At 38.7% G+C, this 21,466-nt stretch overlaps 1 protein-coding gene across 7 annotated transcripts in view; it reads right to left on the bottom strand.

The window, feature by feature from the left end:
* LOC136345140 (puratrophin-1-like) overlaps positions 1 to 21,466 on the bottom strand; it is a 150,582-nt gene that overhangs the window by 97,220 nt on the left and 31,896 nt on the right. For all 7 annotated transcript variants that reach the window (XM_066293174.1, XM_066293169.1, XM_066293171.1 and 4 more), the window contains one exon: positions 11,422 to 11,607. In XM_066293174.1, the coding sequence (XP_066149271.1) occupies positions 11,422 to 11,607 (186 nt within the window). The remainder of the gene's footprint in view (positions 1 to 11,421; positions 11,608 to 21,466) is intronic.

A 21,466-nucleotide genomic window follows, 5' to 3' on the forward strand; every position in this document is an offset into this window, starting at 1 on the left:
TCAGCCACTGTCTGTTGTTTTAGGGATGGTCTATGGGGTTTTGCGGAAAAGTTGCATTAAGTAGAATTTATGGCTTAGACAAGTTTTGATGCTTTGATTGGAAAAACACAGGAAATACTCGCAAGAAATACGGCTGAAACTAGTAAAACATGAGCAGGAGAACGAGCCGAGAAGTCGTTTCGTGCAACGATTCACTGAATGACTTCAGACACTGCGCGCATTTTCTCGTACTAATTAAGTTTGTGAGTTAAATCGTGTTAGCTCGCGCGTAGTGAAGGAACAAAGCTCGACCCGCGAGCGAATCGCTTAAGTCACCGCTTACTAAATTCGCCGCAGTGAGTCGGCTTCACTCACTAAATTTCGCATGCAAAAGCAACTAACTAAATCTCTAATCAGTCATCTACATCCTAACATAAGCGAGTTTCTGGTTGCTTACAGTACTGGGTTTAGTAAGGTGGCAACAAAATTCCCAAAGTTCCTCTGGAAACTTCAAAGCCAGAGTAGAATCAGGCTTAATTCGCTGGTTACTAAAATCCCAACAGTGACTGGAATTTATTCACGGAATAGTTCTTTGTGGTTCGAATGCACTCACTAAATTTGGCGGTAATGAGTGAGATGAGTTCTCAGATAAGAAAGTGAACGGTAGTTGCGCAATAGATTAGAGCTGTAACACTAAATTTCGCGAAAGTGCGACACAGCAACACTCACACACATAGACACAGTCAAAGACACAGTAGTTAGCTTGTTCCATTACTCACTTAATTTGGCGTGGTGAGTAAAATTATCCAACGAAATTTCGCATGAACTGAATGAAACTCACTCAAAAAATTTTCAATCATGAGTTCAATATGTGTTCCTATATACATATCAGTCAAGTTTCTGTATATTTGTGTGGTTAATAGCGCTTTAGGTCGTAACAGGTATAAATTTCGTGAAAGTCCCTCGTTAATGACCCAGATATACAGGGTATCCGGGTTTTTTGTAGCAGGATTTTAACCACGTATTCTACGCATAAAAATAATATTAATTTGCTATATAAGCTATATTCGACAAATGCTTTGTTAAGAAAATACAGGGCGTTAAAGTTGTATATTTCTTTCAATTTATCTTTTGTAGCTCCCAAATTTTTAAGATATTTAGCTCAGACTTTAATCATAAGTTACTCTTTAGAGTCTGCATGATTAGATAATACTAAATGATCGCGAAAATCTACAGGGTGATATTTTTTGGAGTTATGACCCACTTTATCGCCCAAAACATTTCTGTAGTGCACCGAATAGTATTTAATTTTAGGAATTTAAATTGCTCATTTTCCTTAAAAATTTCTATGTGTTTTGACCATTTTAATAGCTATGACCGTTTCCCGTTTTTTACTAAATGGCGAAGTAATGCATGCTAAATTTTTCATTGAATACGTTTGGTTGGTTGGTGACATCTCCGTCATTTTACTAATATACATTTTCTGGCACTACCATGGTGTAAACCGGATTAAGAATTTATTTGATAACAATATTAAGAGTAAAGAAGATTTTTACCAGAAGAGAAATGAAAAATAGCATTAAACAACAAGACAGCGATAATTTATTTGGTAACAAAATAATTTAAATCAACATCGAATAATAATTATTACAAAAATTATTCGAAACTCTCGTCACTACGTTCTACATATAAATTCGAACGTCGATATAAAGACCGCCAAAAATCCCTCAACTTCTTCTTTGTCTCAAATTCTTCTCAAATTTAAATTCTCATATCTCTAGTTATTCTAAGAGCAGAATTTTTCATTCGCATTACAAGCAGAGCAGAATACATATTATCTTTCCTAAACCTCTAAACATGAAAGTGTAGAGGTGTTAGATCGGGCGATCCAGGAAGCCAAGGGATTAGTCCTCCACAAACTACTCATTTCTGCGTATAACTTGAATTTAGGCGGTTCCTCACCACCAGGAAATAATGTGAAGAACATCAGTTCGATTTGAGCTAAATATTTCAAAAATGTTAAGAACTATAAAAGATAAGTGGAAAAACTAAAAAACTTTAATACCCTGTATTTCCTTAGCGAAGCATTCTCGAACATAGTTTATATAACAAACTAATGATATGTTTACGCGTAGAAGACGTGGTTAAATTCTGCTTTAAAAAAACGGATACTCTGTATGTAAAGGGTCATTTTGATATTCTACTATATTCAATTCAAATAGATTTGAATTTCTTCTGAGATCGTGCAATATGTGGGACTAAAAGCGTAGGTATTCCACACCACCAGAACCAGTACGTATTCAGCAAAATACCTATTTTCTCAGTAGGCCTCAAAAATCCCAATTGCAGCAACAGCTTTAAACTCCTTTATTAGAGCTCAGAATCCCCCTTTCGATGTTGAAAATAGCACTTACAACCCGGAAAACATTAGTTTAACCTACCCCGACGTCACCCCCTTGTAAAAAAATCAAATTCGTCAAGCTACCGCTTTAGGTTAATGGAGTGTTGCACTTCCACAGCCACGTAAGGGCTGGAAACCCCCCACCGGAAGCGGTATATTAAAATTCTATTTCAGTTTTTCTCTGAAATGAGACAAGAACCGAACTGAGAACGTGAAGTTTAACGTTAAACTTTCAGTTAAGGTTGACAGTGATTCAATAAATTGACTCTAAACTAGGAATTCTGGGAATCGCAGGTACCCTTACAGTCTCCCACACCCCATCAATTAAAGATCCGCCATATGTTGAAGTGCTGACCACAAGCTTCTGGTTGATGCCAAACAAAAGCATTCTCCCAGCTCAGGGGGGCGCAAATGCAATTTAAACGAAGCAGATAACTTTTGTTCGGGTAAATTGAGGGGGAGAAACGAGTATGTGGTCGTTTATACGAGATTTCGATATATGGTTTCACCCGATCTAAATTCTTTCCGTAAGTGGTCCCAATTAACAGCTATTTAAACGATCTTCGAACAATCGCTTACTAACTGCAACAGCAGCAATTTTATTGAATTAGTGGCAACAATTAAATTAACCTCAATTTATTGCCCGTTGTAATTGTGAGCGGTCAAGTAAGAGGTCAGGAATGGTAAGAAGTTTTAGCAAAGAGAAAGAGGGTTTCTAAGGAAGTTACTGCCTGCAACAACTGTCATCAGGAAGGTATTATGTCTGCTTTACGCAATCTCATTAATAATTTAAATGAACATCTTAGAACACCACAGAAGGAAGCGTGTTCTGCTCATAATATGCAAATCTTCATGATACAATAACGAAGTGATTTATGCGGAGCTAATTGCCGGACAAAGCCGGATTTGTGTCAAATAAATTTCGCTACAACTCGGAAACAGCCTTCACGGAAGGTAGTTTCTACACATATTACGAAATCGAGACATTTTCAGGCAAAACGTGCCAGACTGTGAGTTTATCGCAACTGACGCAATGCAGCCTTTACGGACGCATCTTAGTTACCATGGAAACGGCGACATCAATTCCGATAGGCGAAGGCCTTCTCCCCGTAAGTGCGGAACGACACTTGTTCGAATCAGAATCACTCCATGGAGATGGGTCGAAATAAATCCCCCTTTAAAACCGATTTTCTCGTTGATTTATCCTGATTACCTCAAATTAAATCTAAATCCTTCAGAGATGCACCAATGGAGTTATGCATCCGCAAGTAATAAATTATTAAATCTGTTCAAGTGTTGTTTATAGAACTAAGTTCAAGTAACATTAAGTAGATGAAGCACAAGTGCGTTTTTGTTTCGGCAATCACGGCGATTATTAAGTAACGCACTTCGTACTCGTGCAGTTGTTATACTACTTAACTACTAAGGATATAAATAGTGTCTGTCCGCTTCAATATTGAGCCTTATAATGAGTAGTGGGCACTTGCTGCGTCTTTTCTCCATTTGCGTTGATTAATAATTCGCAGATTAAACGCAGAGCTTGTGCTAAACGAAACAATCTGCGTTATCGCAAGCTCAACTTATGATTCCACCGTTCTAGAACGGGGAGTGACGTCCATACCCCTGTCAGCACCCTCGTGACCTCGCAGACCTCTACGCGCGAATTTCCAGAATATCTGCAAAACCTGACCCCATCAGATCTCCCATCCTATCCGATCTCGTACACTTTTACATACATCGCTGTAGGTCCTTGGATGAAAATAATTACACCCATAACTGCTACCATCAATAACCTGTCAAAACTAATACTTCACGTCGTCTTTAAAGTCCTTTAAGCGTATCTTATTATAAATATTTTCTATTAATAATGTCCAGGTCCGTTGCAATACAATACTTGCCGCCATAATAACACCGCGGTGGAAATAATTTTTCACTGTATGAATTATACATGGTTCGCTCCTGAAGAAATGTCATTGCGGCAATTGCCATATGCAAATAATGCAGAGAGAGTTGGATGTGGAGGAAAATATGGCTTACTTATTTATGACAATTTTTCAGTTATTTATGCGCCTAGTGATCGAATTTCTTTATCCCCGAGGCGCTTCCCAAATAGTCACAAAATGTACCGTTATTACGACCAAACAAGAGATTGCACTATGTGTCTAATAAGTGCCGTATAACTTTGTTTATATAGTCCAATTAAGTGTTTAAAATAAACGTCGCGCCATTGCGCATGCGTCGCTCACTGCGGGGCCATTAACGAAACATAATCTAGTTTTATTTTAAAATAAACTTTAAATCTGTGATTTGAGGGCAAGGAATGTGATATGCGTGGCCTCGATGGCCTGGTGCTTAATTTCCTTGGCAATTTCAGAAGCCATTGCTTTCCTCATAGGAAAATACGTCTTAATAGTGCAAAGAAACATAAATTTTCTTCTCGCACTGGGAAGCCTATTATATTTCATTACGATGTATCCTGCTGGTGGTTCAGAGAGTCTTTTGCCCAGGTGCTTTTTTAAACATCAGTGATTTACTGAGGGAACTTTGTTGGGAGATACTAGGAAGTAGCATGGACATCATTCCAAATAGAGTATTCGGTTGGTTTTGGTAGCAGGATTCGACCGCTTCCGGGAGACCTCAGTGGATTCAGGCAAAATGGCGCTGCAGACTCCCATCATATTTTCATAGTTTTCAAAGTACGTGCAGACAGCATTCCTTACGGAAATTCGAAATTTCTACAAGAAGGCGCATGCGATATGTCCCCGTTCTCATGGTACAGCCAACCCCTCCCGTATCAGTTGCAGGCACATTTTCAAAATGTGACGTCAGAGGTCTATGGCTTCACTTGCGATTTGGTTGGAAATGAAACAAAATAAGCAGATAGATAAATGATGAACGAAAAGATGAATAGCGAAACAAGAAGAATAAATACTAACTGACATGTGTATACGTATGGTCTACGCACACACTGACTCCACACATTGCATTCAGTTTCGTGTAGTAAGTGAGGTTTGTCAGTTACAGTTGAAGAGCGAGATCGAGGTACATTGTGCGAAAGCTCCCGCACAAGGCTCCACCTGACCGTAGCCCATTCAAGTCGTCACTCACTAAATTCAGCGCAGTCAGTTAACTTCACTCACCAAATTCCGCCTGCAAAATCGCGATCTGAACTAAAGCTCTAGCGGTTCAAATACATTTTCAGATAATCGAGTGAAATTTTTGAATCTTGTGTAGTGAGCGTGAAGTAGCATTTCTTTGACAAATAATTAAAACTTACTAATTTGAAAATTTTATTAACGTTCCTGTGCCTCATTAGTCTAATTTTTCCTCTTTTGGAGACATCGAAAAATGCCTTGCAGGTCCGTAATAAAAAATCTCAAATCCATTTCCGAAATGTCCAAAATTTCCCTTGTAAAATCATTTTCTAAAATCCCTCACGGACACTCAGCAATATACGGTAAAAAATGCGGGAGGCTAATCCTCAACGAAAGTGTCATTTTGTGGATCGCAATACTCACTTGATCTGTCTAGCTGTGAATATCTCAGAAACCCTAGGAGATATGGGAAAATGGTCCAACAACGGTGCTAGATCTGTTCTTCGCAAATAAGTTTTTGATATTTTCAGTGTAGGATCTGTTTAAGTTCTACTACAAAGAGCTATGCCGGGGTTAATTAGAATGCGTTTCCTTGTCACCATGATATTGTTCAACACATGAACTCTTCCCTAAGACATTCACAAACACGTAAAGGTGTTTGCACAATGGATTATTATAGCAAACAGACGTTTAAGCACATGCAAGCAGAACAAATTTTTTAATTGGCGCGAAGGTTACATCATTAAGTCCATGTTTGCCTGGCATTCCAACCTCATAAAGAAAGAAAGAAAAATTCGGGCAAATACTCATCTAACTCTATGCAGTTCCTATTTTACATTCGTGTAAATTTAATCTTACCTAACCGGGAATTACAGGTGCCAGGTGCTGCGCACTTCCCCGAAATTCGTGTCTTTTATGGTCATTTTTATAGCCCCCCAAGTGACTTGGCAACTCCGCGGGGGCCCCCAGACAATACCCCAATCTGGCCGTCTGACTAGGTCTCAGGGGCGGACGTTAATGATATATATTTCACCCGAAACAATTTGATGAGAACCCGCATTGTCTTTTAGGGCTTTTCCAGGGATCCGCCCCTATTTTAAAGCCCTGTTTAGACGTCGATTTCATCAGTTCAAATTGCGAAGAGTTCCCACGCCTATTAAGTGAAATGAAGACATTATAATTTAATTTCGACAAGTCATGACAATAATGTTGTCTTTGATTTTGACACGTATTGTGTGCAGAATTACATGCTCGAAGATTTGATTTATGTACTCATTTTTAGATAGTATCAGTTCCTAATTGCTGTGAGCCAAAAGTGCTGTGAGTGGTAAATTATTAACTTGAGGACCATATTTATGTAATGATTGATCAATAAGGCGGCAAAGGAGCATTTAATCCTACTTAATCGACTCTCCATTATTGGTCCAAGACAATCGCGCTGACCTGGTTCAATTCAGGGTGCTGGCGATTAACCGTATCCTGCTTCTTGGGTTGAGGGACGCTAATAATGTCGCCATTAAGAGCATAAATCTCCTTTATTTTTGCCACGATGCAGATATACTTTACGTGAGCTAATTCTCCACACTAGCGAACATTTATCTTCACATTTAACTCTGAGTATGAGTTATACGGAACAAGGATTAAATTTGCTAGATATAATGTATAAGGTTCCAACATCTTCATTACTTATGCGTTTAAAAATGATATGCAGCTGGTAGATCGTGTCGTAAATCGTGAATAGTGAGTTCCGACCTTCATTTTGATTCTGTAATACCAGGGTTTCTTGAAACGGTGCTGCTTATTCAAGAGGATTTAGTTGCGTCAGAGTTAAATTGCCTCGAGAGTTGGATTAATTAAGGGTGGGCCGCGGACCTACTTAAGGGTCGATAGTATTTGATAGTGAGGGCGCTCGAATTTCCCAAGAGGAAGCGCGAGAGCCGCACTTTAATTAAAAATGGCAAAAGCCGCGATTGGACGTAAGTCGTTCTGGGTCCGATGGGTTTCCCGGAGTCCATCCCTCTCGGTGACGACTTCGGTAACCCATTTATCTCTCCGTTACAAGTCTTCAGTACCTTCTTGCTTTGAACAACCTCCTTCTTTAATCCCTGACCATCCGTGGTGCTTTCGCGCGTTTAAGAAGACCAACGATCACGCATGCCGCAGTAGGGGTAACCGTCAAAAAACCCCACGTACGTCTTGAAACGGCGGAGGTATGTCTTAGATCAATTCATATCTTGTCTGTTGTCAGGCGAATGTTTGACGGTAAATAGGAAGTGGCTTAATCAACGCCCTACGTTCACGGTTTGATTTCATCGAAACTGTTTTCGGTTGATCTGTGCGTCGGCTGCCCCGGAGTTTCAATGGAAGCGGAAAAAATTGCACATTTGGACGTAAAATTTAGCGCTTTTCACGCATTCTCAGCTAGAAAATGGAAATTTACATAGAAAATATCACTGATACACTTTCAGGATTGTCCCTCCACATTACATAAATTTACGGTCTGATTGCGAGCAGAAAATTTATGAGCAGATAAGTTTACAAATCATACTAATTAGGCACTATCTAATCGCCCCAGGTCGGTTTCATTTGCAGGAACCAATTGCTACAGAAATTGCTATTGACCATATTTGAACTCATTGGATATTACTGACCAAATGTTTCGGCCTTAGAACGAGTATCTCGAAAACTGTTTATTTGCCGATTTCTTCGGATTCTTGCGGCTTCGGATTCAAACGAATCTGCGCCTTTTCCAACCGGTACGCGATATTTCATGTGGGAGGACAATTTGTCTCCGAAAATAATCTAAAAGGGCGTTCTGGCATCAATCGAATTTGGGAACGGATTTTCGAAATTATCGCCCGGCATCGCTTATTAAAAACCCTGAATGAATTTAAATGACGGTTCTTAAGGCTTAGGGCCTACAGTTACAATAATAAATATTAATGAGGATCGAAAAGGCAAAGTTCCGTTGAAGTTTTAAGTGGTCCTCCAACGTGGTTCGTTTCATTTGCATTTTAACCGATCGGAATTGAGGGCTAAGTCGCCGGGATTAAATGACGATGCCGAATCACTGATCCTAAGGAAAATACTTGCAAATAATATCCAATAACGTCCGATGATGAATGTAGACAGCTAATAGGTCATATACATAATTTATGCAAATACCACCCATCGGGAACTAACTCTCTGTACAACTTTGACCTTAAAGCCTTCATGTTACAGATAAAAAAATGTCCGACAATGCAAGTGTAAAAAGTGTGAACATTGCCCAACGATCGGCTCACGATTCTGCATGCGGGTTGAAAATGAGTCAAGGTTTCCCCATAATTTGTACTATTTAACTGGCTGCATAATTTATTCGATTATTTATAGGCATATTATCTCATTAATGGCATTAATCAAGGCGACAAGTAGGCGGGAATGAATCTATTGTATTGCGGCCCTAAAACCGTAAAAGCTCTCTTCATATTAGATTTAGTCCGAAAAGGAGCTTTTTGCCATGTAGATATGTCCTTTGATAAGGACCCTCTCTTGTAGAGTGTTCTTGGAAATTAGTGAGGCAGCCAAATGGGTGGTCTAGCTTTGTGCCAACCGCGGTATTGTTTTCTGTTTGCCTTTGGTGTATCTATAAGGTGTGGCATTCCTGTCTTTCTCTATTATAATCAGAGTGCGTTTTTGGATTAATTCGATGGATTAGTTCACGTATCGTTATAGCTTTTTCTTGCCGGCTTAATGCTCCTTTCTAAGTGAGTACCAGCGGGAGGCAAAAGAGGCAATTTTTTAAACAAATTAATAAAAAAAAGGTAATTTGTAACTGTTAAAAAGTAGCAGGGGGCGGCGGACGTAAGTAGGTCCAAAATTAATTAACTATAAACCTTAGAAGAATCGATTGTCGAAAGTGTTAATGGAAAGTGGAATAATTGCTTGTTTAAAACTCATTACTAGTCTTCTTAAATATTTGACTGCTCAAGTGCATCGGAGAAAGATGATGTATTCAGGCAGCAGTAGTTCTAGCACCTGAAGCTAACAGACACACGTATTTTATGGCTTATTTGTATAAAAATTATTACTTTTCTGACGTACTGTCAATGTGCTGCGGGGACATTGTCCAAGACGATGTGAAGCTCGATGGAAATCGACAAATACGAAATGTTGTGGGGAATCCTTCAGAGTTCGTGTTTTTACACTTGCTGCTTACAACTGCTTCACGCCCTTTTAGGCAGAACCTGTGGTACGACGTAGGACTTCGAGAAATTTTCCAAAACACGTTAAGTACAATGGCGCCATAAGGGCGCTTCGAGCTGGGAAATCTCAAAAACGGGATTTTTTTTCACATCCTTCCCCGATGTATTCAAACATTTTTGAGTGCCCTTCTGATTTATGCGTCAATATGCTCGTTCCTAAAATGGCCTTTAAGGCTATCCCAACGGCAACGGCACACTTAGGGGGATTGATAAAATTTTTAAAAATCAGCGAAATGGACTTCCCCGAGTTGCTTCCCTCTCAAAAACCTTATCCGTTGCGACACTGAAGGTTGTGAAATTTATTTACTTATGATCTAAGGATGATCTAGTTGTTGAAATTTCACTTTCAACACCGAGTCAAAAAACGTCAGTGATATATCCGTTGTTCTATAGTTATCAGAAAATTTTGAAAAATATTTTATCCACTACGTCGTCGCTATACACATCAGTGTAGTTCCAGAGGCAATAGCGTTCTTTCCACAGTTCCTTAGCTGCTGTCACAAATTTCGGTTCGATAACACCTCTGTTTACTCCCTGCAGATTCGATTTATTCAATAATTATTTAGTGTTTCAGTGTCGGTTCGATTCTCGCGAATTCTTGTATAGAGAATGCTGCGGCCCTCTCCGGGCAGTCAATTTTTAGCTCGGAAATTGTCGCAAAATAGTTTTGAAAATCCCCTAAACCGGGTGGCATTCTTCACGAACTATCCGAAAGGATCTTGATCATTTTGACGATATGATTTTTCTAATTTTTTCTCATCGAATATCCACGAATTTACCCACGAAGATTTTAATCGACACCTTTGCTAATTTTTTTATCGGTTTTATGAAAAAGGGGGATTAATGTGTCGCTTCAAATAGTGCATATCAAAGATTCTACAATTATCTTCCATGCTCTCAATGCAGCATGCAGAAATCGTATCATTTGTCTTACATATAGGGAAATCGCCCGAACTCGTTCTTTCAAGAATGCAAAATCATCCATAAACACCTGTCAAATATTCGAGATAACCGAGAAAAAGAAGAAAATTGCCAACTTGCACTCTTCTCTTCGGGCTAAACCATGAATGAAGGCGAAATGTGGCACACGGCCTGATTTTGATTTCTTCTTTGAATCGAAGAACTCAGTTACGTTGGCATGAACAAGAAAATTGTACTGGAAGTAGTATTACTTATGCACGAAAGATTCTCGACAAGCCGCTTCGGAAACATTAGTCGAATTACGCTACGGCGAATTCGTAACGGAGGAAGCCATTTTTCTCTGTAGTACATTGAAAGTTCGAAGTTCGAAAGTAATTGTACTAAATAGAGGTGCATTAAAAAGTACAATTCGGCAGTACATTCACACCCCTGGACCAATTTCTTCGCTTTGGATAATGCGTTCGTGCCGATCGGATTGAGACGTAATTGATTGTAATTTTGCGTGCCTGAGCTTCGGATCTTTGAGGAGATATCACTTATTTTATTTGGGCATGAAAACGATCACGGAAGAGGATTAACCGCAAATTGCTAATATGTATTTCGAGGAGGTAATCAGCCAAAATGTACCCTAATTTTAATTTCGTTTGTGCCGAAGATGCCGCAACGATAGCGCAGCTACAAAAGTGAAATTCTTTTTTAATAATATATTATTTCAGGTGAGAGTATTGTAGTTCCTTATCTTTATGCTCTTGAAAGTTTAATTTACCAGTAATTTTCTTACCTTTAGATGTTGGAGAAGTTTGGAAGCTTGAGAGCAAAACTCGCTTTCAAACCGGCTAAGGCAACCGCGGTATTCACAAACTAGAAGGTCCCTGGCTTGGCGTACTAGGCACTTCTTCGATTCCGAGTAGTTCTGGTAGATACTGCAGAAGTACTTGTCTATGAGGCCTTCCACCTCGCTTTTCACCTAAAAGGACGAAACTACCATCAGCCAAATTTATCCCAACAAATGCAAACTTCCGCCCTTTCATCCCTAAAAGAGGGTAATTTATAGCTTCATAAGGGCTCATTGTAGTGCATAAGGGGGATGCATAATAATAGCGATTATGTTTCGTTTGCACGTATTGTGAATGTGGGTGGGAACTTTTTTCCGTTCAAAACAGCAATTTTATTTATCACACACAGTATAATTTCTCAAAACATACCTGGAATTTCAATGATGACAGGGCATAAATTCACCTTGCGCGATAAGACCCATTGAATTCTACACAAATATATCAGTTTCTCAAAATCTCCATAAAGTGATTGATTTTAGACTCGGATGAAATATATTACAGGCACTCGGCTAAGCACTATTTTTCCTTATGAATGTGTGATTTGATCTCGGCAATGTTGGCTTAAGTCCCCCAAATTAAGCTGCCAAAAACTGTGATCAACAATGAAAGATGACCCACTCAATGACCTCTTTGGAATTGTACAATATCACAACCAGTTAAGGGACGTGCCACAAGAGCGATTCTTGAGATATTTCTTATTCGTGGGCCATAAATTTTGCCCAATTGTTATTTATGGCTGTATACACTGTTAATACCAGTTGGGCAATTTTCTTGTGACACCTTCCAGGTTTCCTTGGTTGGGTGGACCATTGTAGGTTATACGAGAAATATCTTTAGGTTTAAGTTTATTTATGGCATAATTACTGCCCTTAGGAATGAGGTTGCCCCAGACATTCGTGCGATTTTCAGTTGGGAAACTGCAATAGTAACGTAAATTACTGTTGTGTTGCACTTGGTTCGATCACTACAGAGAATTCGCGGGTATTGCCCAGCAACGACGATCAGTTTAGATGTCCGCAGAGGCCGGAAACCTCCGCATATCTGAGTGCCGATACCTCGGAAATCCATAAAAAAACTTACCCAAAAACTTATCTCATATTCAACGACCAGGTAAGCTGCACAAGCTTGCCCAAGCCAGGTTGCAAAATCTCTCTTTGCTCCCGAGACATGGGTTCTTGGTAAGACTTGCGATGTTGCCGCATGTTGCCTGGTTTTTGAGATATTTGGGAAAGTATATAGTTTAAGAAACATAGAAAGATATTTGAAAAACTGCAAATATCCTGGGACCGAACAGGGCGCAGCGCGGTTTGTAAGTTGGTCAAACGGTGTCGTCACTCCATTCTCGATTTGCGAGTTATGAATCTGCAAATTTTCACGTGATGGAAAGCTCGGATACCGATGAATGAGACTTTCGATTTAGAACACTGAAATCGGAATGAAATTAATGTCGGGGTCAAATAGGACGCAGTACGGTCTGTAAACCGGCCAAACGGTGCTTTCTTTTGATACCTGAATCGAAGGGGTTTCGCAAAATTTATATTTTTTTAACCTTTTTTTTTGTTATATTTCTCCTTTCTATGCTCTGTTAATAAGAGAGAAATATTTTATTAAGTTTAATAAGACCTTTCAACGTAAACCGCAGGAAACTATCCATAGCTAATACACACTTAAACCTCTGCTATCAAAGCTTCTAATTATGCAAACCTCTAATCTGCTAATAGTACAAAATTATAATCTTTCCGCAACACATAGATGGAGTTCCTGTAGGTTCTTCTTGTAGCAGTAAAGAGCTTCAGGCGTTCATTCGTAAGCTTAAAGATAGGATCGAACCCGCAACGCGACATTCACTTTGAAACCCTATAATGATGGAAATCTCTCATCCAGGAAATCGTCGTTATCGCAAAAGGATAAAAATGTGTTTATTTTTAACGCTGGATTGGATAAACCGGGTTTAAATAGGCCTCCTGACGTTCGGGGAATGTGGTCATTAATTAGGTTTTCGCGGCCGATGATCAGAGTTGATCTTCAGGCTTCTAGAGCTAAGTTATGGATTTTGGCTTGTTAAAGAAGAATGCGGACAATTTTGGACTTTCTCCCCAAACGATCCACTAACCCAAAAATTAAACCATTTAGTTTATGATATAAGAAATTATGTAAATCCGATAAGAAGTCTTTATTCAATTCATCCAAATTAATGAGCAGAATCCGCTGTAAGTAACCGTGGTAAATTTCTGTCCTTTGTACAAACCAATTCGGTGGTTAATGAGCGTGTCATTTGACTTGAATATAATCATAACTTTATTACTTATATCATACGAGAGGCAAGAAAAAAGAAAGTCCTTCTTAAATCAATGCAAATATTTGTAAAGGCAGCAACCCTACACACCCTCACGTGCTGGGTATTCCAAAATTCGATTTTATCCCCTCAACGACAATAAGAAGATCCTTTTGAAATCAGTTGTATTGAATTAGATTCGTGATAGGGAAAACATTTATCTTCTGATGGGAAAACATTTCACTATGGGGTTGGATTATTTATTGCCAGCCCTCATGGGAGAAGCATCAAAAATTTTCTGCCATAAGGAAAACCATAAAACCGGGCACGCCCCTCATTATGTCCAAAGGCAAATAAAATAAATCAGAGAAGGACAGAGCCAACACGCTCCCTCAAATGACGAACAATAAGGTTATTAAAATGGGTGTCTTTAAGGCCCAATTTATTGGGTTTCTTGTTTGCCTTTACGACATAAATTACATCGAACACGCTGTATATAAATTCGGTTTAGGGTCACTTTAGACGACAAAAAAAGGGTTAATGGAGTTCGCATGCATGGAGGCTACAGAAGTAATATAGAAGGTGAGGTAAATTGAGAGGAGAATTCACCTTTAGCCCAAATTTAATTCTGTTTAGGAAGGTTAGCTAGAGTTTCCCTGTCGGATGGTAATTGGCTAATTAGACGCTCTAGTTGATTTTAAACATCTGACATCGTTGGATTTAATGCATACTTTAATGTTATGCGTGCGAAGTATTCATATATTTGGTCAAATATACCACGCTATTTAAGTCTATGCAAACAGTATGAACATGTCGTGGCATTATTTTACGTTTAAGATGCATGTGTAAATTGGTTTAAAAGTTGAACTTTCCCGATATTACGAAACCAGTTTTGTATGAGTTTTGAGATTCGGTTTTTTATTCACCTTCTCAGGGGGAGGAGGCACATGCCGACACATTTTAAGGGTGAATTTAGGATGGGGAAAGAACTCCATTTTCATCCACGAAGAAAGCAAATACATTCCGGAGGTTAGTTCAGGTTATCGTCCGCAGTTCGAGTTTGAAACCTCGCTATTTTTTTGAAAAAAGCGACATCTGGCTACGGAGTAGCGATACTTCTGTGCCGTGCGGTAATTCTTTTCTAGACGCGTGTAGAAAGTAATCACTTTTTAAACACGATTTAGCGGAGAAAGTTGCTTTTTTCCGCGCGTACTTATGCACATGATGTCTCTTACCATAGTGCCGTAAGTTCGACCGCGTATTCTAGATTTTACAATATGCGTGACGAAAGCTTTACTAAAGCACATATCGAAATTAGCTTCGCTTTTGATGCACACGGTGCGAAAAGTTTATTCCTCAGAAAGGTTTTTATTAATACTTTCGAAACGTTCCGAGATAAATTCATGAATTTTTTTACTTCGGAAATCGGTGGATGCCATGCATCGTTAAATGGACATCAGATTTAAAACTCTTTTTTGTTTATATATATTTTTTAACAATAATTGTGCGTATTTGAACACTGCTCCGGTGACGACGCCAAACCATCAGACATTATCGGTAAATCCTGTCATGACTGGAATGCCAAAAAAATGTTCCATTTCATGACCAACGAGGTTTTAAATTCGATTTTTATTCAATAAAACGTACTATCGACCGATTTGTGAAATCTCAGTCTCCCCGAAAAACGCTGGACATTTAGACTATCGACAAGAGTACCTTTTTTTATACAGGGTGAGTCGGGAGGATCGTGCCAAACTTCAGTACCGTGTCGTACATGAAAAATAAATGTAAAAAAACTCAAATGTTGTTATCCGCTTTTCGTTTGTTTACAAGTTATAGCGTAAATAAAATTAAAACATAAAGGTTAAGCAACATTTAGACGAAACGTTTCCTGGACGTTGGATTGGTCGTGGTGGCCCTATTAGTTGGCCTCCAAGGTCTCCAGACCTCACACCACTAGATTATTGTTTATGGGGTTGGTTTAAAACTGAAGTGTACAGAGTGAAAGTGGACACTCAAGATGCACTAATTCAACGCGTTAGAAATGCTGCAGCTGCTACTGAAGAAAGACATGTAACAATCAGGAGCGCAACGAATGCTCTCCATAGACGAAGCCAAAAATATTTAGAAGTTAATGGTAACATTTTTGAACATTTACTATGATATCCAAACGTTAATTTATGGAATTTCTTATGAAATTTATATATTTTTTTAATTTTATGTTTTAATTTTATTTACGCTATAACTTGTAAACAAACGAAAATCGGATAACAACATTTCAGTTTTTTTACATTTATTTTTCATGTACAACACGCTCCTGAAGTTTGGCACGATCCTCCCGACTCACCCTGTATAAAACTCTTAAGTGCAATATGTTTCCTATGTAAAATCGTCAATAAAGCTAAACGCAAAAAAGTTTGGGTGCTTTTCAAGCACTGCTCCCTCTGTATTATGCGTCCCGGAGAAAATGTGACGATTTCTTCTTAGAGGCGCAAAAAGGGCAAGGCAGAATGAAGTGAAAAATTTCGCTAATTCGCCTCGAAACGTTTCAATAGTACTAACGAAAAGCCATCTTCAGAAATGAGCTTTTCCCTCCCTGTATGCAGAAATCGAGGCGCCTTTCTACACGAGTTTATGTGAACTTCTCGTCGCACTTTGGGACCTAGAGCAGGCGGTTGCATTTATGGCACTATGTCCGGAGACATCTCACAGTAAAAAAGATTTGAAAAAAAAATTCTTGATAGATCGCAGTCCCTCTCTTCTTCAACTGACCCACATAAAACCATGATCCTTTCTCAAAATTTTTTCAGTGCCACATACTAAGTAACGCACCCTAAAATAAATAATGAACCTTTTCAATTCTCAAGAAGCTAAATCCTCGTTAGGACTGCCTTATTATCGTTAGTCGTTGTGGAAAGGACTACTCGTACGTATAAATCGTCTGGTACCTACATTTCGCACACACTCATTTTCATAAATATGCTTCGGAGCCACTCCTTTCCTCGGTACTCCTATGAACATCTCCGCTATGGCCAATATTTCTCAAGATGTTAGTTTAATAGGATTACTATTAAGTTCGTGTTAAAGTACTTTAATATACTCGCGGTATCCGTTTGTGGCAGGATTAAAAGGAAATAATCGCCAAAACGCCCAAGAGTTGAGTGACCGTAGCACATGCCTCAAGGGTGAAAAGCAAATCATGGATCTGAGTGAAATCAATCTTAAATCGTGGCCGATTCGATGTTTATTGTAGTCGGTGATCGTTGAATTGCAACAATTGCTCTATAACCGGTGAAGTACAGTGAAAGTTGCATCATTTGGCTCGAAAATCGAAACACCCTGAGGCCTGGAAACAAAATTGCCGCAACTTTATTGAAGAATGCTTTTGCTACAGTTTCCGCACACGATGGTTTGTCCACTGCCTTGGAACGTTAGACGTTCCATCGGGTGATCCCTATAGGGCTTGCAAAAAGTACTGCACCACGTTTATATTTGGTTGTTCGATAATGAATGTCGTATTTTTTATGTTTTTTCAAAGCGAATATACTTATATTAATAATAAATATTGATCGATGACGTAGTGGCCATCTTGGTGGATGACCTTTTGCCGTCTTGCGGCAAGTTGGAAAATTCCGCGTTCGAAAAAGCCTTGATTCTTAGAAGTAAAAAATTGATTCAACTCATTTTCAACGGCTTGATCAGAATCGAAATTTTTACTATTCAAATGATTTTGAAGAGGACGAAACAAATAATAATCTGATGGCGCCAAGTCTGGGCTATACGGTGGATGAGGTATCAGTTCCCAATTTAGTTCCAATAATTTTTGACGCGTTATTAAAGACTCATGGGGTCTAGTGTTATCATGATGGAACAGCACCCCTTTGCGATTGGCGAGTTCAGGATGTTTTCTTTTGATTTCTTAGTTCTATTTCGATAGCTGACGACAGTAAACATTCGAATCAATAGTTTTGTTTCTCGGAAACAGTTCAAAATAAAGAATACCCTTGCAGTCCCACTACACAGATAGCAAAATCTTCTTTTGACGAATATTGGCTTTGGACGTCGATTGCGCAGGTTTATCTTGTTTGGTCCATGATCGTTTTCGGACTACGTTATCGTAGACAATCCATTTTTCATCACCCGTTATGACTCTTTTTAGAAGTGGGTCGTTTTGGTTACGATTCAGCAAAGAATCGCATATGTTAATGCGTTGGATGAGGAGAATGTCCTTAAATTCGTGAGGAACTCAAACATCCAATTTGCTAACGTACCCGAGCTTTTTTAAATGCAGAGAAGCAGTTGAATTCGATATGTTCAACCTTTCTGCTATCTCTCGAGTTGTCACACGCTGATTAGCTTCGATTAAGGCCTTTATTTTATCGTCATCAATGGTGATTGGGCGTCCAGTGTGTGGTGCATCTTGGACATTAAAATTTCCCGAACGGAAGAGAGAAAACTAACGCTGGCACTGGCGTTCAGTAAGACAGTTCTCACCATTTACTTCACACAATTTCTTCTGAACTTGTACTGCATCTTTGCCCTTTCGAAAGTAAAATAATAAAATGTGTCGATAATGCTCACTTTGATTGGCCATCTTCAACTTAAATTTTAAACAACTTCTCGTTTGCCAATCACGTTCAATTTTCGATCGAAAAAAGCCTAAAACATAACCTTTAAAATGGCATATAATAATATGAGCGACGAGATCACTATTACTCGATATGTATAAATTAAGCCATCTATGAGAATAAAACGACATTAATTATCGAACAACCCAATAACTTTCATAAATTCGATATTAAAAAAAAAATGCTTAAACGCGTAGAATTTTATTTCAAAAAGGGCACTCGATGGATTATTTTCGATGGGCAAATTTTTTGCCCCTATCCAACTACCCCTGGTGACTTTTCATCGTCAAGCCCAAAGCTACCCATTGCAGTGCATCAAATAAGAGGTAATTCAGTAAGGAATACGAGGGGACATTCACAATTAAAGTTAGATCTAGTTAAAATCTATTTAACAAAATAGAGCAAACTCCACGTCCTAAAAAGATTAAAAATTTCGATATTTGCTTCCTAAATACACGATCCATCTTTGTTTCAGTTTTAAAGAGTGTGAAAAAATGACACAAAGACATGAAAATTCCAAATCGTCTTCAACGTAAGCAATTTTGTAAATGTAGAATATTTTGGTTTTCGTAGAACTCATTAGTTGTTGAATTCGGTTGCGAGGCATCTACCACGGGTAGAACGTCAAAAAACAGGATCGATAGTCCGAGAAGCAGAGAATTGAAATTTGAATATTTCGGGGGTATCCAGATTGGACAAAAACTTACAAAGAGGTGTCCCATGTTAAATGAGAGATATCCAGACCGACCTATTGATAGAAGTGTAGTTTGTCAGCTTAATAAAAAAATTCAACGAACTGGATGCGTGAAAGCTACTCCAAAATGTGGAAGACATCAAACAACAACTGGTAGCCATAAAACACTAGACATTCTTCTACCTATCGATGATTTGTCTATCGACCCCATAGAGTGTACCATTGCCCATAGATTTGACCAAGCAATCGTTCAAAACGAGATCCATACAAAATTTCCCCTACCCAAGAGCTGATACCTGGATATTTTGATTGCAAGACTGAATTTCGTGAATTGATGTAAGAGGCATTCATTATAAAAGGTTCTTTTCTAGAATTTCATTCACGAATGAAGCGACGTTTTGCTCAAACGAATCTGTTCGTCGACATAATTGTCGCCGCTGGCCTACAGACAATCCTCATTGAATGCAGACTCTGCATACACAACATCCGCAAAAATTCAATGCACGGATGGGCGTAATCGGCCATCAGTTCATCGGTCCATTTTTCATAGAGGGGAACTCAAACCACACATCATACCTGCACTTGTTGCGAAACGAAATTGTTCCATCAATCGTCGCAATTTTTCGTGGAGTGAATAGGGAACAAGTACCCAATAATATTCGGTTCCAACAAGATGGTGCACCATCGCATTGTGCTTTGGCTGTGAGAGAGTATCTTGATGAGATTTTCCTTAGAAGATCGATATTACAGAACGGCCGGTATGATCTCCACATCTTAAGCCCATCGACTTTCTTTGTGCGGTAACTAACAAGTTTCGTTTACAACTACGAGGATTTAGATGATTTACGTCTTAGAATTCAGACAGAATTAGAATGAATAACAGAAGCAGCACTGGATAATGGCATAAAAGAGCTCGGGGAACGACTGAGCTCTTGCTAAATTGTTACTGGAGCCCAATTTCAGCGTTTATCGTAGGAATTTCAATTTTGTTTGATGTAATAGTGAGTGACTTAATTTTGTATCTAATAATTTTGTTTTTTAACGAGCTACGGATCCAATTTCAGTTCTGATTACGCTGTTGGAACCCTTATTGAATTACCTTTCATTTGATATACTATAATGGGTATTTCTCGTTTTGAAAATAAAAAGTTCGTAGGGGTGGCTGGATAGGGGTGGAAATTTGAACGTAAAAAATAATGTATTAAATGACTTTTATAAAGTGAAATTATGCGTGTTTAAGCAGTTTTAGAGAATATCGGATGTATGAAAGCCAGAAACCTGTTGCAATACTTTTTACTAGCGCCGTATTCTTAAGGCTAGCCCGATTGCAAATTGCCCTCTTCGCAAAGCTAAAATATTCGCTTGTCGACGGGTTTATTGTAGAGTTTAATTCGTATCTTCATTCCAACGAAGAACGAAGAAATACGCCCCCTTGGAGCTGCTACCAGAACATAAATTATTACGTAACACGTATTGTATTATCACAACAGCAATAATCGACGTATTACAAAACTACCACGTTTGCCACTCAATTCTATCAATTAACATCCACTCCGGCGGATATTATTATATGGTGCATTGTTCTAATTTGCAAAAATCTGCAATCGTGATCTCAAAGTTGCATAAGAGACAATGTCCCAGGACTCATATTAATTAAGCCGCCGCCATTTTAACGATTATTTATTAATATGGCTGCAAATACGTTTGCTGGTCTACTAATGAGCAGATATGTTGTTGCAGATACATTATTGATAAATGTGTCGGGAAGCAAGACACGATGAATATTGATTGGCAGTATGGCACCCAGTTCAGTTTAAGGTGTTCCAGGAATGGCGCCAAAGGCCTGATAGCATATTTCTGGCCTTAATACCATAACTCGGACTTTATGATATCACTGCATGAGCTCAATCGTTAACTAAGTCTCTCATTAATACATTTGCGGCGTTCTTTAATGCCGATCTCAATCCTTTCTAAGACGAAGTAATATAAGGCTTAAAATGTTAAAGAGACATTATATATATTCCAAGTGGGTTTGCGGTCAGCATTGTTAATTTTTATCGGTAATTAACGCAGGGCTTATATGGGCACCGATGGTTGATTTGTAGGAAGTTAGATGTGAGTGAGTTATAAAAACGCCTCATTTGAGCTTTTGCGGAAAATCCCGCGGACGGGAAGTTTCGTCGTTTTTCTCGGACGAAGGTGCATTTTCCCCGCGATTGCCATTGTCGCACAGCGAATTTATGGGTGTACTTAAATTTATCAGCCATGAAAATAATATGGGCAAACTCAATTTGTAAAGTTATTAGATTTTTTTTAAGTTTTAGTATTAGCAACTCTCTATTTTCAGTAGGCTTCTTATGGTTCATAATCGTAAATTAAATTTGAGAGGAGAA

This window comes from Euwallacea fornicatus, chromosome 18 (genome assembly GCF_040115645.1).
Source record: "Euwallacea fornicatus isolate EFF26 chromosome 18, ASM4011564v1, whole genome shotgun sequence".
NCBI lineage: Eukaryota > Metazoa > Arthropoda > Insecta > Coleoptera > Curculionidae > Euwallacea > Euwallacea fornicatus.